The sequence below is a fragment of the Camelus ferus genome, chromosome 20 (genome assembly GCF_009834535.1).
Source record: "Camelus ferus isolate YT-003-E chromosome 20, BCGSAC_Cfer_1.0, whole genome shotgun sequence".
Lineage (NCBI taxonomy): Eukaryota > Metazoa > Chordata > Mammalia > Artiodactyla > Camelidae > Camelus > Camelus ferus.
The window spans coordinates 34706018-34728284 of NC_045715.1; the positions used below are offsets into that span (position 1 = coordinate 34706018).

Here is a 22267-nt window from a genome sequence, read left to right on the forward strand (position 1 = left end):
TTTGCTGTTTTATTTAGGATATGACTTAGATGTTTCCGCAGTTTTCTTTTTTGAGTTACTTTTAGCAGCTGTTTTAAAAATTATTTTAGACTTGCTTACTAAAACGAATTGAAAAGCTTCACATATATTCCCATGCTGTGGAATAGATTGTACAACAGAATAAGTGTCTGATATTTGGATGGTTGAAAGAATATGCCATAAATTTATTTGAGTCAAATATATTCTCAGGAATAAATTTTTGATAACTTAATGTCTTTTGCTATGATATACTATATATTATACATATATATATATACACACACATACACATATATATGCACATAATCTACTATGAAAATGTCTTATATAAACAGGGCCCTGATTAATACATTAACTTTCAAATTTTATGTACGTTTTATTTATAAAAACAGTTAAGTTGTCTTATTTTTATAACCATATTTACAGTATTATACTTAACTTATTCCAATGCTTACCTTATATATATATATACTTTACATACCTTTACACTACTCCTGAATTTTATTTGTATTCTTAAATTTTAGATTCAGTATAATCTCTTTATTAGAACACCTTTTCACAGTTTTTTCAGGTCTTGCAAAGCAAAAGGTGTCTTTTGTTTGCTTTCACATGTGAATGGCATTTGGCATTTGGCAGGGTCTTTGTTTATAATCCAAGCCTTTGCTTATAATCTTTTTCCCTAAACATGTATAGATTTTGCACCTCTATCTTCCTACATTTAATACTGCAGGGGATTCTAATGTTATCAAGCTTTATGTCCCCTTTTGTTTTCTTTTACTTTTTTCACTGTTTTTTCTTGCACTGTGAGGATATGTAGCAAATCATCATTCTTGAAGTTGTTCAAACTGAATGGAACTACTCCTGGGTTGGTTATGTGTATTTTAGTTAAAGTCTGAATTATTCTTTGTGTTGTCATTTTTCTGGGCTCTTATTTAAAGGAGCAGTTATCAATGTGTGCTTTGTAGTCTCTGTCTTCTATTTCTAATACCTTCTCTTTTAATATTTTTCTCTCTTGACCTTGTCCTCTGCATTCAGGTAGACTCCAGCAGTTTCTTCGCATGCTTCCTGCTCCCTCTGAGGCAATGGTGATTTCATTCTTCACCGCCTCCAATTCATTATTAAATTCCATTATCACAGTTTAAATTTCACAAGAGTCTTCATATGCCTCATCTCACTCCTATTTTATTTCTATTTATCTCCTAACCAGTGACATTTCAACTCAGACATTGTGGTCCCCCTTTATATTTCATCTGTTTTCTCATAGAATTTATATTTCTAAAGATATATTGACAGCAAAAAAACATGTTTCATCTAAAATTTACTTCTTAAATAAACTAAATCATCCTTGCCTTTAGCTTATTTTGTTCTTCCATTATACTACAGAGAATTTTTTAAATCCCTAGTCTTTTTTTCCATTTATTCATCCTTGAATTATGATTCTTAATTGAAAATCTAATTTCATATTGTAACAGAACCTCAAGCAGAAGCAAATGAAACCTAAAATATATCCTTAACTTACTCTCGTTCCTTACCTCTCATTGCCTGAGGCGATATCAGCCCCAAGATGTGTCCAGGATTTCTTCGGATAAGCACTATGAAGTTGAACTTTCCCAAACACCCCTGAAAATAAAAGGAGCAACAGTTGGATAGGGTTGGAATAGGATAGCACAATTCAGAGAAATTAAGGCCACACAAGTAAAACTCATGAGAAAGGTTATTGTGCAAGATACGTGATATGAAGGGGTCCACCTTATCAGAAAAAGGATATTTAAGTGCTTTATTTTCAGCAGGTCAACTACATCTCACAGGACTACGAAACCTATTTTTATTCTCAGAAAAGCTATAGAGAAATGAATGCTACACCACATCTAGTAACCCAAAAGCTGGGAAACAGACCACTCTAACAGCTAACTAGTTAGATTTCCACCATTGGGTGACTCCAAACCATTTGCGATTCTGTTGGAAGTTAACTGGCTTTGAAATTCTATGTTATACACTAGATTTTCCAAAGGCAAGGGTAGTTTTGTTTCCTGAGGAAAGAGATTTGGGGCTATGAGCTTTGTTTTCAATGGTTGGACATCAGATTTTTTTTGCATTGCAGATATCAAAGGATAGATCTCTAGTTCCTTTGTTTCAAAATATAATTTATTTCAGACTCATAAATTAAAGTCCTACCAGGGACATGCTTGATGCAGTCCAGTTTTATTCCTTCAGGTCTTTCCTCTTACATGTTTTATTGCCATTGAAAACCATGTGAAGGAAAATTCCTCATATTCTAGTGGTCTAAAGACGTTTTGTGCATGAACCAGAGCAATAACAAAATTATGATCATGCACTCCTAACACATGTCTATTCATTTGTTTTTAGATAAAGAAACATACATACAAATGAATATATTCATACGTGTTTGAATAGAAGTTCTAATATTTTCTTCCTGCACCCAAAGAGATTCGTCATCTTCATACCCACAGATTGGTGAACGCTGTTTTATTGCAAATCACTAATCTTGAAATCTAAAGATTTCACAATTTTTAGCAGAAAATGTATAAACAAGAGAAGCAAACGCCAGGCAGGTATAAATAATATGCCTTGGGTTTTCATCCAATGAGAACTAAAAAAGCTCGAGTCATCAGAACCTTATCTACTGCTTATGCCAACATCCATAATTTTTTCCATACTCGACTTCAGCAAAAAGTCACAAGATAATAAAACTACAAGAAGGATTAATGGGAATGTGAAAAATGCTCTCAGTTTTAGGACATGTCCTGGAATCAATTTTTCATTAATGGTTTTATATACATATGTATATATTTTATAAAATATCATCATCATCAAATTTTTTAATCTTTTTGACTATTAGCTAAGTAGCCTAGACAGGGGAGGGACATAAAGTAATTTAGAGACATTTCCAACAACAACATTTCCAACATTAACAAAAACCAGTTTATTTCCTTTAATTTACCAGAAAGCAGATTTCTTGATCATTCCCAATCACCAAAAGTTTACTGTAAAATGACACCACTGCTTAGCTGTTTCAAGGAGATTATAATACTTGAAGAGATTAAAATGTGTCATGTACTTATGAAATCACACAATTTTAAGCATGCAGTGAAACAAATATTTCATGGCTTATTCAGTTTAGTATCTGAGAAAATTTCAAAAACACTTGCTTGGCCAAATGGCTGGAGTTGGGGATCAAGACAGCCACCCTCCCACACTCCTAACACAAAGTTTAATTCAACATGGCACTCCCTGGAACAGAGTGGACACCACAGGCAAAAAGAACTCGTGTTCCTGTGGTGATCCATCTAGTCTGCCAACTTGGAAAAAGTAAAATGTTCCTTAATCTCGTATTCTTAAAAAGATAAAATAAATAGCATAAATGAAAAATCACTTGGAAATAATAAAGCACTATCAACGTAATGGCATTATATGGCTATACATTATGAAACCAGGTTACCAAACTTCACACTATCCTAACATGATTGTTTCCATCTTACTGGGTCACTGCGACCTTATCAAATTAGTAATGCCGTACAGAGAGAATAAGAAAATACTAGACGTCTGACCAAAAGCCTCTTATACCTATTCCTTAAAACTAAGTTACTGTGTAGCTCTTATTCCATAGTCATAAAAGCCCAGCCCCAGACTCTGTGCTCTTGTCTGGGCCAATTTTAAAATAAGATTTGGTAATGAGGCAGCATCAAATGAGGAAATTGTCAACAGTCAATGTTTCTTAGTAATCTATAGATAGTTTTTTAAAAAAGTATCAATAACCACATAGTATTTATAGTTGCTAACACAGCCTGTTTGTCCAGGCTTTGGTGTCTGACCAATCCAGACATAAATCTAAGTTCTGACACTATGAAACTGTGTAACCTTCTGCATATTTTTCATCATCTCTGAGTCTTAGTTTTGACATCTGTAAAATGTATACTCCTTACAGGAGCACTGGTGAGTGAAATCATAAATATAAATGACCTAGAAGAGTGCCTGGAATTTAGAAGGTGTCCTGTGAATGGGGCTTCTCTATCAGAAATACACATTTCATTTTTAATAAAAACTTCATTATACTCTTACCAATTGTTCCTGGATCAACACGAATTCCATTGAAACGGTCACAAAAGACTCCCTCCGAAGCTCTAAGGAGAATCAGAAGCTTTTTCTCTTTTTCTAAAGGATTTTCTAAAGTACCTGTTTACAAAGAAAAGTATGTCATGTAAAGTTAGTTTGAAATTTAAAGAGAGAGAAAAATTGTGGTGTAATTTTGAGAAATGCGAAGTAGATGCTATAACGTAGACTAGAGGAAGAAGAGCCAATGTTGCAGACAGGAAATAAGAAAGCAGGGGTGGGGGGAATAGATGCACTAAACTTCTCTGAAGGAGACTAGATTACTGTTTAGTAAAAATTCACTCTCCTTCCTTAGGGCAGAGTATACTTTCCTGACCTGCTAATATTTAGCTTGGTCACATGACTTGTTTTGGTCAATGACATTTGGGTAGAAGTGATAGTAATGCCAGTCCTGAGTTGATACTTTAAGATGGTTGGCAAGTTTTTACCAGTTTAACTTGCAATGATGTTCTCTGCCGTGAAAGGAGAATTCCTTAAACAGCCTCTAGGGTCTAAAGGAAGAGACATACACAGCAGACCCAAATAGACCACATGAATTGGAACGAAGTCTGGCATAAAAATCTGTTGTTGTGAGCAACTGAGACTTGGAGGTTATTTGTTACACAACACTATTACAGCAAAATCTGACTGATACACAGTTTATGGTTGGATCCCCACATTACATTTAGCAATTAAATCCTCAAAACGCATCCGAGATAAGTAAGTATGATTCGTAACTCAATGTTACATATTCATACAGAATGAGTCATAGAGGTTAAATAAAGGACTCATCCAAGTTTATCCAACTAGTAAATAGCAGGGTCTGACTTTGAACAATTGTCTGTTTATTCTAAGTGTTTTATTAAACACTAATAGGGTATTATCTAAGCCTAAATTTTTTTTAGCAGCATAAGGACACAATCCATTCAGGCTGGGATACTCAAACAGCAGTTGGGAATTACTTCTGAGCTTAATTTGTTGATGTAAACAGCAGAGTTTGGCCACTTTCAAGGTCTGAGAATTGTTTGGGGAAATTGCTGAAATTGTGTTAGAGAGTATGGACCAAACAAAGATTATTTTCTTCAGAAAACATATCTTAAAGCACATAACACATTACAAAGCATTAGATTTTTAAAGAAGGAACTAGTGAGAAGATTGTCTCCAAACTACATTCTGGATCAGAGAGGTTGACAAAATACATGTTCTTTCAAGCAGACCTTTCCAGCTAGAAATTTCTAAAAACATAACCCAAAATGAGATTGCCAAATATGGTATAAAGTAAATAGTAAACTTAAAATGGCCTGGTTGTCCTTTTGGTTAAGTGGTCTTTCAGGGGGCATAAAATCATTTTCCCCAGTTGTCACCCCAGGCAGACCTGGTTAGCCAAAGGCAGAGTGTGAGTTTCCAGCTTACTACCTACCTGCCTCCATAGTCCAGCCTTCACAGCCATTGGTCTACAAGGGATTGTTAAAAGTCATGTCTCAGAGAGGTAAATAAATCTGACTGGAGTCACACAGCAGGTCACTGGGCACGCAAGGATTAGACCCCACTGCCTGCGCTTTCCCAGTGAAATGCGAAGGTCCACTGTGGCTCCATGGAGGTGACGCCAATCCTCAGTTGAATGACTAATGTATATTTTTAGCCAAAACAAAGATGTGCTGGAGCAGAAAGAAGGGACGCAGGGGAGGAGGAGAATGTTTAAGAAAATGTGTGTGGTGTAGCTCTTATCTGGCGGTTATAAGTCTGGCCAGTAAGCCGTTTTCCAACTGTGATTTCATTTATTTCACGGAGGGTAGTTTAGATTCACGGGGGGAGAAAAATGGCCTAGCACTAAACAGATACCAGAGAGAAAAAAGTAGGACAGTTTTTGCCCTAGAGAAATGTTTGCAGAGTCCCACAAAAAGAGTTCAGCGTTCCTCTAAAATCAGAGATCAAATCAATTATGCAACCCAAAACTACAGCACATGGGGTGCTTTCACAGAAAGTCTGGACAAAATTAGTCAGCCTGCCGTGATCTTTTGGGATCTGAACTGACCAGAGTTTGGATTCTTTTTTTGTGACGTGGAGGAAGGGAAAGACGGAGGATAGAGGCCGAGCAGAAAGAAGGCAAGAGGGACCAAAGAGAAGGAAAGAGATGCTATTTTGACATTAAAATGCAGTGTGTCTCCGGCATGTAAAAACCAAAGAATGGAAAGCCTTAAAATCTGGGCTCCTCGTTTTATTCTCAAATCTAGCAATCAAAGGAAGGTGAGGCGCTCTCACCAGCCTGGGCTTGTTCCCTAGATGAGAGTAGCCACCACTAAGAGAAGGCTCCCAGGAGAATGCAGTTCCTCTCTGGTTTTCCTTTTTCAAGCTGCTTCAAACTGCCCTAAATGGTAGCAAAAGGCATTTTCAACCTGGATGAAGGTAGATACTCTCGGTGGAGGGGAGATCATTGCCGTGCTGCAGAGAGACATGCCAGTGTCTGCACACGTGAGCTCCTTTAATTCCCACAACCCGCGGTGGATACCGCTGAGGTTCTCATGCGGCGACCAAGACAAAGCGAGGTTCAGTAACTTGTCGGAAATTACACAGCTAGTAAGTGGGGGAGCTGGGCTGAGACTTTAAAGACCCCTCTGAGAATATGCGGACAGAGAGGAATAGGAAAGAAGTAAAGGGAAGTTGTCAAGACTTAGTACGACGGTGGGCAATGGAGAGGAAACGGGATACATTCCAGATGCTAAAAACACCTGGGGAGATGGAAGAAAAGTTCTGGTGTACGAAAGATAACTGTTATAATGATTGGAAGAATATGTTACAAATGGATTCCATGAACTTCAAAGGCAAGAAGAAGGACCTTACATTATTTGATTAACTAAGCCTCTTTGATGGCATCAAGTATAAACCTAGTTTACACATAAGTCCGCTCTCTCAGCCTCACTCCCCACACCTTGTGAGTCAGCCACCCCACACTGAAGTGCCCCCCCTTCCCTCCACCCTCCTCTGGGCACAGGAGACCCCTCCCCAGGCTTTTACATGCTTCACCTTCATCCTAACTCCTCCCTAAGGAGATAGCGTGGGATATGGGCAAAGGATATGGGCAGTTCTCCACTGCAGGGCTGTCTGTTCGTACGCAGGGCTATCTGTTCTCCACAGCAAACATCTGAAAATGTTTTGAAACAGCAGACGCCTGGGAAAGGCTCTGTGCATTTAGAATGCCTTCCTTTTCCTCCAGTTTCCTTGCCACGCTCAAGAGCTGAGCCCCCTAAACCAAGTCCCTGAAGAAGACCAAACCCAGCTCGGATGCCACCGCTTCTGGATGCTTCCTTATCAACTATGTCTGTGTTAGGTGGCCGTCTGTGTGCAGCACAACATACCATGTTTTTACCTCAACACTTAACCTGACTGCCTCTTTCTCTTTACAGGGTGCTCACTGACAGAGGGGGCTGTATTTCTAGCAGCATTCACTTACATTTTATCCTCAAAATGGGGAGCTAAGTAATTTTCACCAATCCTCTTATAGAAAGCAATCAGAAATAAAAACGGATACTCCACAGTAAAAAAGTCTCATCTCACCCATGTTAAATAACCTTGAGTGTGCATGTGCCAAGCATCATAGCTTCAGAATAAATAAAGCAAAAATTAATGGCAGTACAAGGAAAAATAGATACACCTATGATAACAGTGGCAGATTAAACACAACTACTCATAAAATTTAAAAAATAGTAAGGATGCAACAGTTCTGACTTTTTGACTAATAAACTTTGCAAACAATGTAATAGGCATAGATGAGAAGCTAGACTCACAAAAAAATACACATTATTTTCAAGCCTGAATAAAACATACAACAAATATTGGTCATACAATGACACTAAAGCAGGTTTAACAAAACTTAAAAGGATTAAAACCATATAGCATATGCTTGCCTATCAGAGTTCAATTGAAATGTACACTTCACCTTGGGAAAGGCCTATAAAATGATATTAAAATATATTAAATTTTTATTAATTAAAAATTTAATTTAATTGGATAATTTCCAATTATCCAGAAATACTATTAAGGAAGTGAAAAAGTAAGCCACAGAATGTGCAAAGGTATCTGCAACACAGATAGCTAACGAGAGGTATGTTCCAAAACGTATAAATGACTTCAATAAATTGACACTGAAAAAAGACAATTCATCATTTAAAAAGGAGCAAAGGTACAGTGACTTCACAAAACAAGATACCAAATAGACAATGAAAAATTTTAAATGCTCAATCACATTAGAAACTAGAGAAATGCAAATTAAAACAGTCATGAGATCCCACTACATACCCCCTAGGATGGATTCCTGGAAGGCGAGCTGTGTATATTTTTATTTTATGAACTTTTCTGTACATGTGTGTCATATTTCACAATAAGAAATTATGTTCCAAGGACGCTCATCAATAAGTAATTGTTCATCAAAAGAATGGAAACTGACCAAAACTGTATGTTTTCTGCTTCTCTAAACCATTACATTTTTTTTACAGCTTTAGTGAGGTGTAACTGACATGCAAAAAACTGCATATATTTAATGTATACTGACCAAAATTTTAGACACATCTCCCTAATAAACTTTTTGACAGGTCCTTTTCACTGAATCCAAAGCAACAAATTTTGTTTCTAAATAATCTGTATTTCCATCCAAGTTAACCTTGAAATTCCATAAACATCATGATTGCATGTAAAAGATACGTTAAGATATTAGCCCCCAAAATCAATTTTACACATTTTCTCCTGTTCTCAGAAGTAGGTTATATAGTGATGGCTTTGGAGGTTGATCTTCTAACTGGAACATGACTGTGTCTCTCCTGTCTTGCTAGAGCTATTTTCTTCAGAGCAGAGCCTCCAGAACATTCTTAATGTCAGACCCTAACTGACAAACAGCGCTAAATCAATTACATCAGGAAGCATGTTTTATTCTGAATTAGCTTTTAATTCCCAGTGTAGACTTGACACACTTATCCCTAAAACACTCTTCCCAAATAGAATAATCCCATGTGAAAAAAAAAAATGGAGGCTGGGAGGGCTTTCTGCCCAATGAAATAAGACGTGGTTATAAGAATAACCAGTAGGCACTATCAAATGATAACCTCCAAACCCTCAGAGAGTGATTTTATTCAAGCTGACAAATTTTGATCATTGATAAGGGAGGCCTCTCAGCTCGTTAACAATTGACAAAAATTAGAAGTTAATGTATAATGTATTTATTTGCATACTTGCAAAATGTATTTTAAAAACCCTTAAACCAAAATTTCCTAAATAAGATTAAGCTAATTTAATTCCGTAAGTCTCGGTTTCTGCAACTTCCTATAAAACAGGCACAATAGAACATTCATCTTTCATTAGGGTTAAATGATGTCGCGCATGTTAACGATACATGGCACCGTGTCCGCACATAATACATGTTCTAAAAAATGTTGGCTCTTAGTAGTAATAATAGTGTAAACAGTAGTGGTAGTAACACTCGAGAAATGAAACGTTTCAAAGTTGAGGTTTAAATTTGGAAATTAAAGAAGGCAAGCTCTTCCTAGCAAGTAATGTCCTATTCCTAAAATGCTAGAAAGTAGACATTTCAAAGGTAATATTTCAAAAATATTAGGTGATCATTTATTTGAATGCCCAGCCCATGGAACTGCAGGGAATATAATTAAATTCCTCTCACACTCAAATACCCTTATAGGAGTTTTTCTAACAAGAAAATAAAGTATTCATTCATTTATTTACTTATTCACCTGTTTGCTTAGAATTATTTAGTGTTTCCATGGAACTAATTAATTAAATAATATTCAATAATTACTTTATTTATTATATAATTATCTAATAATTTGAAAATAATTAATAAATTTCTAAGGAATTCTATGTTATTGGGATAGAAGTTCAAGAATCCAAAATACAGTTTGGGAAACACTGACTTAGGAAATTAAAATATTAAAGTAAAAATGGTTACTGTGATTGTGTTTAGTGGACACAAACCCAACAAGATAGAAGAATCGTTTCTTGTATCAGTGTTTTGCTTAAAAATATCTATATATATTTAAGATTAATGCAATGTTTGTTGGGGAACTAATAGCAATCTGAAAATAAACAGGTATCTCTGTGCTCAATCTCATTTTGAAATCTATATTATTTAACTGCTGGCTGCCTGTCTTCTTAGGAACCTATGGAAATAAAGTTTAGTGTTTCCTGAACGTGTGTGTACAGAACAAAGCGTTTATGCTTTTGCCCTCATAGTTAAGTAGGATACTTAAAAGTCACGTTCCCCTTTGATTTCACTGTTTTATTTTATCAGCTAACTAGTAGTTTGATTAGGAAACTGTCAGCACAAACAGAAAATGATCTGTTGACTGAGAGCCACAGTAGCTAATTTATAAACCATCCATTTTACAGGTATCAGTGTACACTTATACTCATATTTACACATTAAATGTGAGATTAATTTGTATTATTTTTATCATCAACTTGAAAGACTTTTTTTTAACTTATATTATTATTTTTAAACAAACACCATCACCAGATTCTCTCTGACTACTCAATGAGTCTGAGTATTGGGTATTGTGGCTTTAAGCTGGATGATACGTTTTAATCTACACTTTTCTCTGGTCTGTCTCCTTATTTCTTAATCATACAATGAGTCTTATAGAACTGTCAGTTTGGAAGGTAATAAGCAGTGTGTGGATTTCTCTTCTTTTTAGGATTGAGAAAGTCACAATCACAGAAGAAATGAAAGAAACGTCCATACACCTAGCACCCCATTTTCCGACAATCCCACTTCCTATGCTAATGACGACCTGAAACTCCTGGCTATAGACGTGAGACAGAGCTGACGAATAGCCATCACTAGCTCTGCAAAACAATATGTAGCAAGTTTTTTAGGCTAAAAACCCAGTTCCTAGCATGTTTACCGGGTGACTAGGCAGGGCATCCCATGACCTGGCTCTGACAGGCTGAAGGAACAATGCACTGTGAAGTCCTCAGGGACGTTGAAGTGTGGGGCGTGTGTTGTTTACTTAGGAATCAAGGAGATTTCTGTTAAGTTTTTAAAGACACAAATACATTATTACTGAGTATCCTCCTCTGAAATCCTCCAACAGACCATCACGAGAGAATTTTCCATTTGCCATTGTAAAAGTATGCATAAGGTTAAAACACTTTGCACTGAGTTGCACATTTGGATCAACAACATGTTAACATCACTGATAACTAAGATAACAAACCGCCCATATTAAAGCAGGGAAATGATGTCGCAGCTGAAAAAAAAGACACTGATGAGAAGGATGAGTTCAAACAGCTATTCATGGGCCAAGAAATACAGACATTTAAAACACTCAACAAACCAATGTTTATTGAACAGGCTCTGAGTCAGGCATTTTTATTAGTTTTCCGCTCCTCGGTGGGATAAAATTGAAAATACTTTAGATTTGTACAAGATCACCAACTTCTTCAGTGTGTTTTGAACCCCAGTTTACTTCTTTCCTGGAAGAGGGGGGCTTGTAGTCATTTACATGTTAACACTGTAAGTTTTTCACCACAGATGTTGACCTTTAAGTGTAGGGAGACTGAATGTATTACAAGAAAAAGGCATGGAGCTGAAAGACAGATGGAGATGTGCCCATTCATTTATATATACACTAATCAGTCACAGGCACATAGAAGCCTTCTGTGTACTAGGTACTAGGTTACAGAACGTCACAAAGAAGCCTGTCGTTTAACACAGAGAAGACACTCATGAAAACATACTATTTCATAACAATAAAATGAATGCCATAATGACGATATGGATGAATAGAATGGACCAGAAGAAAAAATACACTGAAACCTACTGAATGGAGGCAGAAAATGCTCATAGTAAAGCTAATCCTTGAACAAAGGCTTGAAGAAGGAATATTTGAAGTGACTAAAATAGTCCCTAATTCTGGTCCTGCTCTTCCCCAGCCATGAGACCTTGGAACAAATCAATAATTTCTTTGGATTCAGTTTCGTTATCCATGCAACCATACAGATGATCCACACAATCTCTGAGGTCTGAGATGTCACAGTTACAAATCTACTGTTGGGGAATTTTCCAAAAGCTGTATAAGAGGTTGCCAAACCAAAATTATAATCCAGCTTTCTAGAACTTCCATATTCATGAAGGACCTAAACTAATTTCTTCCTTGTTAAAGTCAAGCTCATTAGATTATCAAAAAGTAGTCAGTTTTCAGCACCTCTTGGATACATGTGCATTCTTTAAATGCTTTAGAAAGTGATGCTACAGGGCTGAAAATCCAGCCTCCACCATGAAACTCATGCCTCCTTTTCATAACTACCATTCTCCAGCTACTGTGGCTGCCTTTCTGCCTCACAACTACGTAAAGTCCTGGCTCTGCCTAGGAACTTTACACCAGCTCTTCCTTCTGTCTGAAATCCTCTCATTCAAATTTTTGCAAGTCTAGCTCCTTCCTGTCTCTATGGTCTGAAGTTACACTGACTCTTCAGCAAGGGGTCTACTAACAACCTATGGTGCCAACACCTGTCTCAGCTCCTTCCCCTACTTAGTCCCCTTCAGAGCATGTACTGCCATCTAAAATGAACTTCCCCATTCATTTCACTACTTCATTGTCTGTTGCCCCCAACAAAAGCACGCAAGCAGGAATCTACTCTGTTGTGCTCACTGCTGAACACTCAAGTCCCAGGAAGAGTGCTTGGCACTTGGTTGACATTCAATGAAAGAGAAAAGTGAGGGAAGGAGGTGGGAAGGGGACAGAGACAGGAAAAAAAATCTATTTTCTCCTTAATATCTACTTATTTCTTCCATTTTATCATCCAAAAGAAGGCTTGTTATTCAGGAAAGCTTATAAAGGTTTGATGACATCACTCAATACGGACAACTGTTCATTTTCAAACATGAGATTGAATCTGTTCAATCATACTTAAGACTATATTTTAAGACAAAAAATAAAGTGTTAAAGAATAGATAAATGATATTAAACTTATTAGAAGTTACTGTCCTTCAGGTAATGTGTTGAATTTTTTCCTTTGTTCAACATGCAAAGTAACATTTTGCGTCAAAACGATATCTGACAGTCATTATAAAACAAAAACAAAACAAAAACAGAAGATGGACAATTTCCTTTCCTGCTTTCTTTGTTCTCTTCACTGTATCTCAAGCTGCTAACCACCAATATTTCTTGCAAATCCCTTTCTTTGTTTCAAGATATTATTTTCTTTTCATTTTCCTTCGACCTTCGTAACCATTTCCTTTCCTTTCTCCTTCCTGAGCTCAGCTTCCCCTACTACCCTTAAAAGTCTGGTGTTTGCCAAGATGTCAGCATTGGTCAATTTTTCTTCTTTGTCTCACAGCTTTGATTCCCATTTTGGATGATAACCCTCGAACATACATATTTAGTACAGTCCTCTCTCCTGTGTTTTCTCCTAAATCGATTGGCCCTCCACATATCACCACTTACACAGCCCACTGAAATCTAAATTTGACATATATAAAGGTTTACTAGGTGCCTGACACTGTTTAATCGCTTTAATAATGTTAACTCAATTTTTTTTTACAAAACTCTAGAAATTTATTATTATTATTCCCATTCTAGAAGTTAAGGAAACTGAGGCAGAGACAGCCCACGTAATTTACCAGAGTTACTCAACTAACAAGTGGTGGAATTGAGGTTCTTTCCTGGTCCTATCATGGACCCAGATCTCCCAACCTGAAACCTAAGATGTATCCTCAACGTCTCACCTCACGTCAAAATTGCTACTCGGCTCTAGTGAGTTTTTTACCTACTCAATACTTCCCATTCTTCCTGTTTAACTCCAGTGCCTCCAGTTCAATCTTGTACAATTTCTTTCCCGAGACATCTCATAGCTTTCTCAATTTCCACTGCACCCCTTCCAATATATCCCCCACACTGCCAAGATGGATCATCCTAAGACCAGATCTAATCATGCCACTTCCCTGCTTAAAAATTATCCAGTGACTGGACACTGCCTTCGTGATAAAACCCAAATTCCTTAACATAATGCGTCAGGCCAATAAGCTGTGTTGGCTACCACCATTCTGTAAATCCTACAATCCAGACGTACTCATCCCTTACAATTTCCTGAAGGTATAACACGCGTCCACAAATATGTGCTTTTTCAGATCTCTTCTTTTATCTCTAATCCCCCTCCACGTTGGGAGAGGTGACACTTGCAATTATCTTTTTATTTGTTTGTCTCCACAGCTTCATTGAGACATTTCTTGAAAGCTCAGTTCATGATTTTTATTTCTGTACATCCAGCTTCTCTTTGGCACGTGGTCAGCAATGAGCAAAAACACGATGAACGAAAGGATGGACAAATAAGTGAAGTACCTTAAGCTTATCTTAAGTGTTTTGTTTGACTAATGAGACAACCGTTGAACGAAGAATGGAATTGAGGTTGGCATTTATAACACAGCTGTAGCCCTCTAAGCAAAGCTTTGATCTTAAACTTCCCTTCTAATGCTAGCATTACGATTCCACTCTACTAAAAGTCAACTGATACCTTTTGCGAGCACCAGTTGCCTTAAAAGCAGGACCACCAAGAAGTACAATTCCACAGCTTTGGGACTCGGACCGAATGGCATCAGATAGCAGACAGACTCTGGCAGTGATCTGTGCCAATGTCCACATCAATGAAGTTTATTTGCTAACTAGTCTTATTACCTATTTCATGTTGGGATTTCTTTAGGGTGTGGGAGAAGGGGACAGATGGGTTGAAAGTCTTCCTTCAGGCATAATACACATAGGATTGGGCAGATGGGTTCCTTTTGGATAATCAACCTTGAGGCCTGGAACACATGGACAAGCAGACAGAAAAAGAACGTACCATTGTCTAGTAAGAGACAAAAATATACTAGGGGCTGGACAAATTTTAAAATAAGTTTGAAATGTATAAATCAAAACTGCAAAGAGGCACAATGCCCCTTGCCTTCAAAGGCATGGATTTTTAGGCAACAAGTTTTAATTCTAGTAATGAGTGACCTCAGAAACCTAAAAATCACTTACGAAAAAAAAAGACCACTCTTAGCAGTAGGCAGTGTCAAACTGAAATAAGTTTTCTAGTGACAGGAACTAGGCTCAGTTTTATTTCATATTCCTATCAGTTAACTGGATGAGGATTTTATAGAATATTCAATAGATGAGCAAGTGATATTAATCCGGGAAGAAATTATCAGAATCCAAAAGGATTTCCTCGCTATGGAAAGATGGGTTGAAATAATAAAATAGAGAGATGAGTGAAGAATAATACACTCAGATCTCCCTAAAGCCCAAGGGAGAACAAAATAATCCTTACACAAGCGCACGATGTAGAGACATGTATTTGAGGCAGCACAGCTCAATAGAGTAAGAATTAGAGTTGACAACATAGTTGGCAGGACCAACATCATGACACAATGGGACAAAGAATTTAGTTGAATCTTTGGCTTTTGTTTTTTTGTTTTTTTGGTTTTTTTTTTTGTCTTTAATTTCAGAGGCTTTGTTTTATTTTGTTTTCTTAGTTGAAGTCTAGTCAGTTTACAATGTTGTGTCAATTTCTGGTGTACAACATAATGTTTCACTGTTTAATCACGTTTTAAAAATCACATTAATAAATATTAACTTACTTAATTTTTTATAAAACTCTATAAATTATTATTTTGTTTCAGTCAGACATAGGCATACATATATTCTTTTTCAGTTTCTTTTTTATTTTCGTTATAGGTTACTACAAGGCATTGAATATAGTTCCCTGTGCTACACAGTATGAACTGGTTGTTTATCTATTTTATACATAGTAGTTAGAATTTAATAGAAGGATTGTATCTGTTGTGGGAGGTCCACTGACACTTCATTCCAAACTCTGCCCTCCTGTACTCCGCTCACTGCCCCCGGGATGCAGCTGCCCTGCACGCAGGGCATCAGTGAGTCCTCTTTTACTCAGAGTTCCGGCTGGGTGTGGCCAAACAGTAGCATGAGCAGGAGAGGAGGGAGGACAGAGAGTGAGACCAGGGTCCTTCCTGTACCGAGTGCGATTCAGTCGCACAAAAGTTCATGCTGCTGTCGGACAACCTCTTATTCCAGTAACAACTTCTGCCTCTCTCGCCTTCAGGGCAAGGGGAGGTAAGGATACTCTCCCATTTCCAGCCCTGGAGTTTGCCTCAGGCCATTTGGATTTTTGTAAATGGTTCCTTCGTTAAAATCTCCTCAAACTGTCCGATTCAATATGCCATGTATTTCCTGCAGACAGCCTGCCAGATAAACTAGCATTTATTAAGCACCTATTCTACGCCAGGCACTTAAGAGCTGCTACATGTATGGTTCCAGCACCCCTGAGTAGGTTCTAGCCTTGCTGTGTACTTTACAGACGAAGCAATGCAGGTGTCCAGAGGCTGACTTGCTTAAGTCCTATCATCAAGTAGGTGACTAGGCTGGACGGGACCCCAGGCATCTGACTCAGAGCCCCCGCTGTTAGTGCTACATTCACCCACTCTGCTCAGAGTCTGATGCTCACATTCTTAATCGGGGCAATAGTTCTTTTCCTTGGGCTTCATACTTTCGGAGGAATTAAACAAAGCTCAAGTGCGTTTAGTGACAATTTCAGGAAGTGTGAAAGGAACTCATAATGCCGAAAAATGTAGAGCGGGGTGCAAGTTTGTAAAATCTTTCCAGAAAGCAATCTGACAATACGCTTCAAGGACCTTAAAGCATGTGCTTATCCTTAGGTCCAGTCATTCCACTTGTAAAAGTCTACCCTAAGGAGATAATCAGAGATATAAATAATGATTTAAGTGCTAGGATGGTCGTTGCAGAGTAAGTTACAAGGACAAAAAAAAAAAATCTGAAATAACCTTGATGTTTCACAATAGAAAAATGGTTAACTAAATTATTACACATGTATGTGTATGTATAGACTCACATTGATGTGGAATATTAAAGCTATTAAAATTGTGTCTTGGATATAGAACAAATTGGGGGAAATTCTCACATTATTAGTATAGGATTCGAAAGGTTATCAAACTATATTCTATGTTTTAAAGTGTGTGTGTGCATGTACACATGCATGTATAGGAAAAAAATGATCTTAGGACTATGAAAACGTTATCTGTAGTTATCTGTACATTTGTGAATATAAATGATTATTTCATTTCTTCTGTATGACTTTCTACAGAGTTTTCTGTGTTTTTCAGGTTGTACAATAGACTCAAAAAATAAAAATTATTTTAAAACATGCATACTGTGATTAAAATGATATGACTATAACTATATAATCATCATAATAGCCATGATTTATCTATGATTAAAATAATAGGAACTTCATAACCTGAAAGAGAGACGATTCAAGAAGATGTGAATGAAGGGCTTTCAAAGGGAAGAATTTGACACTTGTCCTGAATGGATCAAACAGAAGACCCTGAACCAACAGAAATCAGAGGAAGACAGACTTTGGGTTCAAGAAGGAAAAGGATTCTAACAGACTTCTTAACAGTGGGAACACGTGGTCTCAAAAGGGTTTGATTTTTCTGTCACCGGAAGTATTCAAGAAGAGGTTTGATTTCTTAGGAACTTCTTGCAGTGATTTAAACTTTGGACAGGGAGGTAGTCCTAGAAATCTCTCCTTCCAGAGATTCTAACATTTGTGTGCTACTGAACTACAATATCTAAATATTTCCTCACCATCGGAGACTGATTTCTTTGAGATAAAGTAGTTTTGTTTCTGAAAAGTCCTCTTTTAAGCTCCTTTCGGGGGGCAATGTAGAATGCCTTACTAAGTTCAAAAGTAGTTCCTTTGAGGGCAACGGACCTGGCTTTCCATCACTGTGTACTGACTGCCTACAGCAGTCCCAAGTGCATAGCCCTCCTACAGCAACCGGTGTTTTCATTTAAGTAAGCCGATGTCCCAGACCTGGTTAACACCTCACCCCAGACCCACTCCATCCCGCCTGGTCCTCAGTCTCTGCAACGCACCTCCCTTCCCCGCGGAGGACCCTCATCTGCCAGCACCACTGAGTCTCTGGCCCTCCACCAGCCACCCTGGGAGACACAAAACAAAACAAAGCCAGGCAGAGGGGGTCCTGGGTTTGGGGAAGCCCAGGCGAACCGCTTGCCTTCTCCCCAGCTCCCTCCCATCTCCCAGGGATGTGGAGGTTCTACAGGTCCTCTCCCGGGCTGAGCAAACAGGCTCCCTGTCATTTCACAGCGATTTCCCGCCCCTGTAAAGCGTTCACACAGAAGCTTGGCTCTCAGGTCTGTTCTCTGAAGGATCTGCCCTAATTCGGCCACTGAAATTGTATTGTGAGTTGGTTGATCAAAGGATAACAAATCCACCCTCTGACATCTTTCTGGAAGAGTGAGCCACAGGTAAATTCTGCACAAAGAACCAAAGGGAGGCCTAATGTGTGGCCTGGAGGAGGCAGGGAGAGCTCTGCAGTGAGCAGCAGCACGGGGAGCCCGGGGCCAGAGCCGCAGCCTGCTGACCGTGGGCAGATGTGAGAGAGTGACCCGCAGAAGTCACCTTCGCCTGCATCCAAAGCTTGCCTGTGGAAGGGAGGCTTTACCAGTCAACTCCCTCCTTGCTCCGCCCTCCCCAGACTCCCTGCAGCCTGCGGACGACAGCACCTTTCCCAGGGCCCCTCTCACACAGCTTAGGGCCTCCTGGGGCCTCGACTCACCAACTCTCAGCTCCCCACCTGCGATGACCACGCACGCCACGCTCAGAACGTTGCTTCTGTCCACAGGGAATTCCAGAGTCCCCGTCACATACAGGCCTCTGAGCCATGGAAGATCTGTATCCACAAGGACAGTCCTGTCTGCAGAAGGGAAAGAAATGGCTCAGACACGTGACCAACACAGAAGTTCTCTCCTCCAGTGACTTACGCTGGGGCTCTCCAGGTAGTTCAGGACGGAGGGCAAGTGGCTTACCACACGCTAGGCTTTAATGAAGAGGCGGGGGAAACGAGAAAGCATGACTAGCACGTCCTGCCATTGCTTAACAGACCCAGGGTCACGGCCAAAGGCATCGCCGATGCCCCCAACCCTGCCGCAAGCCGACTGTAGAGCAAATGCACAGGTGAGCTCTGTACCCTTTGTCCCTGTCCCTCCAGTTTGGCTCTCATTTTTGAGAGGTAAGGAACCGTACCTATGACCTTGGATGTGAAGTCAGACTCCCTGGATGTGAATCCCAGCCAGGTGACTCACTAGCAGTGTGGACCAAAATCCTTCCCCCTCCGTGCTTCAACTGTCTAAGCTGTGAAGTGAGGGTGATGACAAGAATACCTGTGTTGTCCATAGGGCTTTGGTGAGCGTTAAATGAATCAAATGATCTGAAGTGCTTAACATACTAGTCAGCCATTCTCAACTCCCCGACCCCCACCACGAAAAGCCAAGCGTCCGGTTCACGATCAATAAACGCTGGATATTTTCAGGATTAACACTGCTGTTCATCAGCCCAGCACACTTGCAGGGCCCCCTGGACAACCAAACACCATTACTCCTCATCTTCCTTTACATACAAGCAGTTTCCACACAACATCAGGAGAAAGAATCACTGATCTTCTCCAAAAGTAGCAGCAGAGTAATACGTGAATAAAAATTCTCCTTTACAACGATAAATACATCACGTGTGCCAAAGTATTAAGTGTTACTTGCTGAGGCTTAGTAGTAATTCAACACAAATGAAAGATATCAAATAAATGTTTTCTGCTTAAATTGCAAGCACCATGATCACTGACACATGCAAAGATTTTCAAGGAATACTTCAAACCTAATCTCATGTCTCATTCCAGGGAACAATGCACCCTGTTGTTTTTTAAGGTCCTGCACCCCAAATTAACTTCTCAGGGGCTGTCTTTTTTAGTCCCTGGCTACCACCCTAGCAATGAGACCATCACACGTGCCCATGGCAGAGACCATAGGGTTGTAAACCAACCATTTCCCTTTTCCTCCTGGATTCATAGTTAAACTATTTTTTTTTTTTCCAGGCTCCTTTGCAATTAAATGAAGCCATGTGACTGGGCTGTAGTCAGTAAAACGTAGGTAGAAGTGCAGTGGAACATCTCCAGGCCTGGTCCCTAAATTCTCCTCTCTTCCCTTGTCTCTCAGTTAAATAGGAGAACACCGGTTCTCAAGGTGTGGTCATGGTCCAAAGGCATCAGCACCGCCCACTCATCCCTCAGAAGCAATGCAAGTCCTAGCTCTGCTAGTCAGCCAATCCTAGTCCCCACATTGGATCCACCGCTCCCCGTGTGGCAATCTCCTTCACTCTCTAGTGGCTTCCTGTACCTTCTTATAACAGAGCAATAAAACACAGTACTGTCATCACAAACATGATCATTGTATGTAAGCAGGGAACTGTCCCTGGGCTGATCCTCAGTGTAATGATGTCTTTCTCTCCTGCTGTTACTTCCTTAGCAGAAGAGATCGTCCATCTTTAAAAATCCTGAGTGCTCTTTGTGACATCAAAGACGAAGATGTTAAATATACGTTGCCCAGATCTGTTGAGTTCACTTTCTTACCCACCTTAAAATTCAAGAGTTTATTAGTGACTGATACAAAGTGAAGAATCAGGCTAAACAGATGAAAATAAATGTGTATTTCAAGTTCATATCTGCTACTTTTAACACATTCAAACAAAAGAGTGGAAGGTTTAACATACATTTTATAGGTTCATAACTAATATGACTTCAAGAGCCAGGCAAATTATTTCAAGCAAGCACCTTTAAATACCAGAATTCTATACAAAAGACCTGTATCTTTTCCAGTCTATGGCCCTTTCTACCAAAGTTTGGCAGTTGAACCTGACTGTACGAAACAGCTGAACTTCTTCAATAAATGTTTTCTTTCATCCACAGAGTACTCTGTCTCACACACAAGCATGATATTAGACCTCTTTTGAACATATTTCTCAGTTAAAATATGACAATTACACGGAATTAAAATTTTTCCCTTTGGGCTTTATCACATAGCCCCTTGGGAGAAATTTTTCTTTAATTGCCCTTACTCACTCCAAATATACCAACAAATTCCCTACAAATTACAATTAGCCTAACCGTTATAGGATCCATGAGAACAGAGACCATAGCTGCCATTCTTATTTTTATTTGCTCAGCACATAGACTAACACCTTGCATTTGGCAGGCACTCAGAAACACCACCAAAATGCACACGTGCACACACACACACTCCACACGTAAAAGCCAGCAGGCATCAGAGGCAAAGTACAGAATGAAGACAAGCATAGAAACATTGCTTTTATTTCTTTCAGTGCCACCTTTCACTTTGAAATGTCTTGGCTCCATCTATTCACCTTTTTTTTTCCTTGACTCTTTCCTTCCCCAGTAAGTGCCAAATCTTTGAGAATTCAAAGATGAGGAAGACATGTTTCCCTGCATCAGATGAAGACAGATAAACAAACACAATGCAACAGACTTGAAATGATAATATACTTTTTCATCACATGGAGATTGACCTCATCTTCATTCTCAACTACTTCAAGATGGAAAGTCTATCAACATGCCTCTTCTCCCCAAATTCTGCGAAGATGAAATAAACATATGCCCTGTAGAGACTTTTATAAAGGATTTCTCCTGTATCAATGGCAACAGACATTACAGCTGTCATTGCAAGTGATGCCGGCAGGAGAACGCATCCTAACGTAGTCCCCAGGGCAGATCGGGGCCAAACTGACCAACCCTCAGTTGTAACTTTTAGAGGACTGCGCTCTGCTCCCGGTATGGGAAGTTAGGGTCGATATGCCACAGTGTCTAGAAGTAGCGTGCTTTCCATGAAATTACTCAAGACAGTTCAGAAAAATCACTCAGCTACCTAACCCACTTAAAAACATAAGTGATGGACCACCTCTGATTTGACTATGGCCCAGTGCTTTCCACCTTGCCTTGACTTGGCCAAGGCTACTGCATCCAACTCTGTCGGTGACCAATCTATCCTACTTGAGAGAATGAACGCTGGCATATGGAGGGAACCATCTGGAATTTCTGTGGCTCGATGGGAGGCTGATGGGGGAACAGATCTGGAAAGAGACTCCAAAAAGAATTAATGAATGCCAGATGTAATTAAAAACTGCTTTCCCCCCAAAGGAGCTCAGGACCAGCCATGGGATGGTGCCTCTTGGTTCCAAATTACACCCT

At 39.0% G+C, this 22267-nt stretch overlaps 1 protein-coding gene across 9 annotated transcripts in view; it reads right to left on the minus strand.

The window, feature by feature from the left end:
- The window catches only part of PKHD1 (PKHD1 ciliary IPT domain containing fibrocystin/polyductin), a 368837-nt gene that overhangs the window by 107793 nt on the left and 238777 nt on the right, over positions 1 to 22267 (minus strand). For 8 of the 9 annotated variants that reach the window (XM_032463248.1, XM_032463247.1, XM_006194706.3 and 5 more), the window contains 3 exons: positions 18794 to 18931; positions 4099 to 4212; positions 1551 to 1638 (listed from right to left, as the gene is read on the minus strand). In XM_032463248.1, coding sequence (XP_032319139.1) covers positions 1551 to 1638; positions 4099 to 4212; positions 18794 to 18931 — 340 coding nt within the window. The remainder of the gene's footprint in view (positions 1 to 1550; positions 1639 to 4098; positions 4213 to 18793; positions 18932 to 22267) is intronic. The other variant, XM_032463246.1, reaches the window with a different exon arrangement.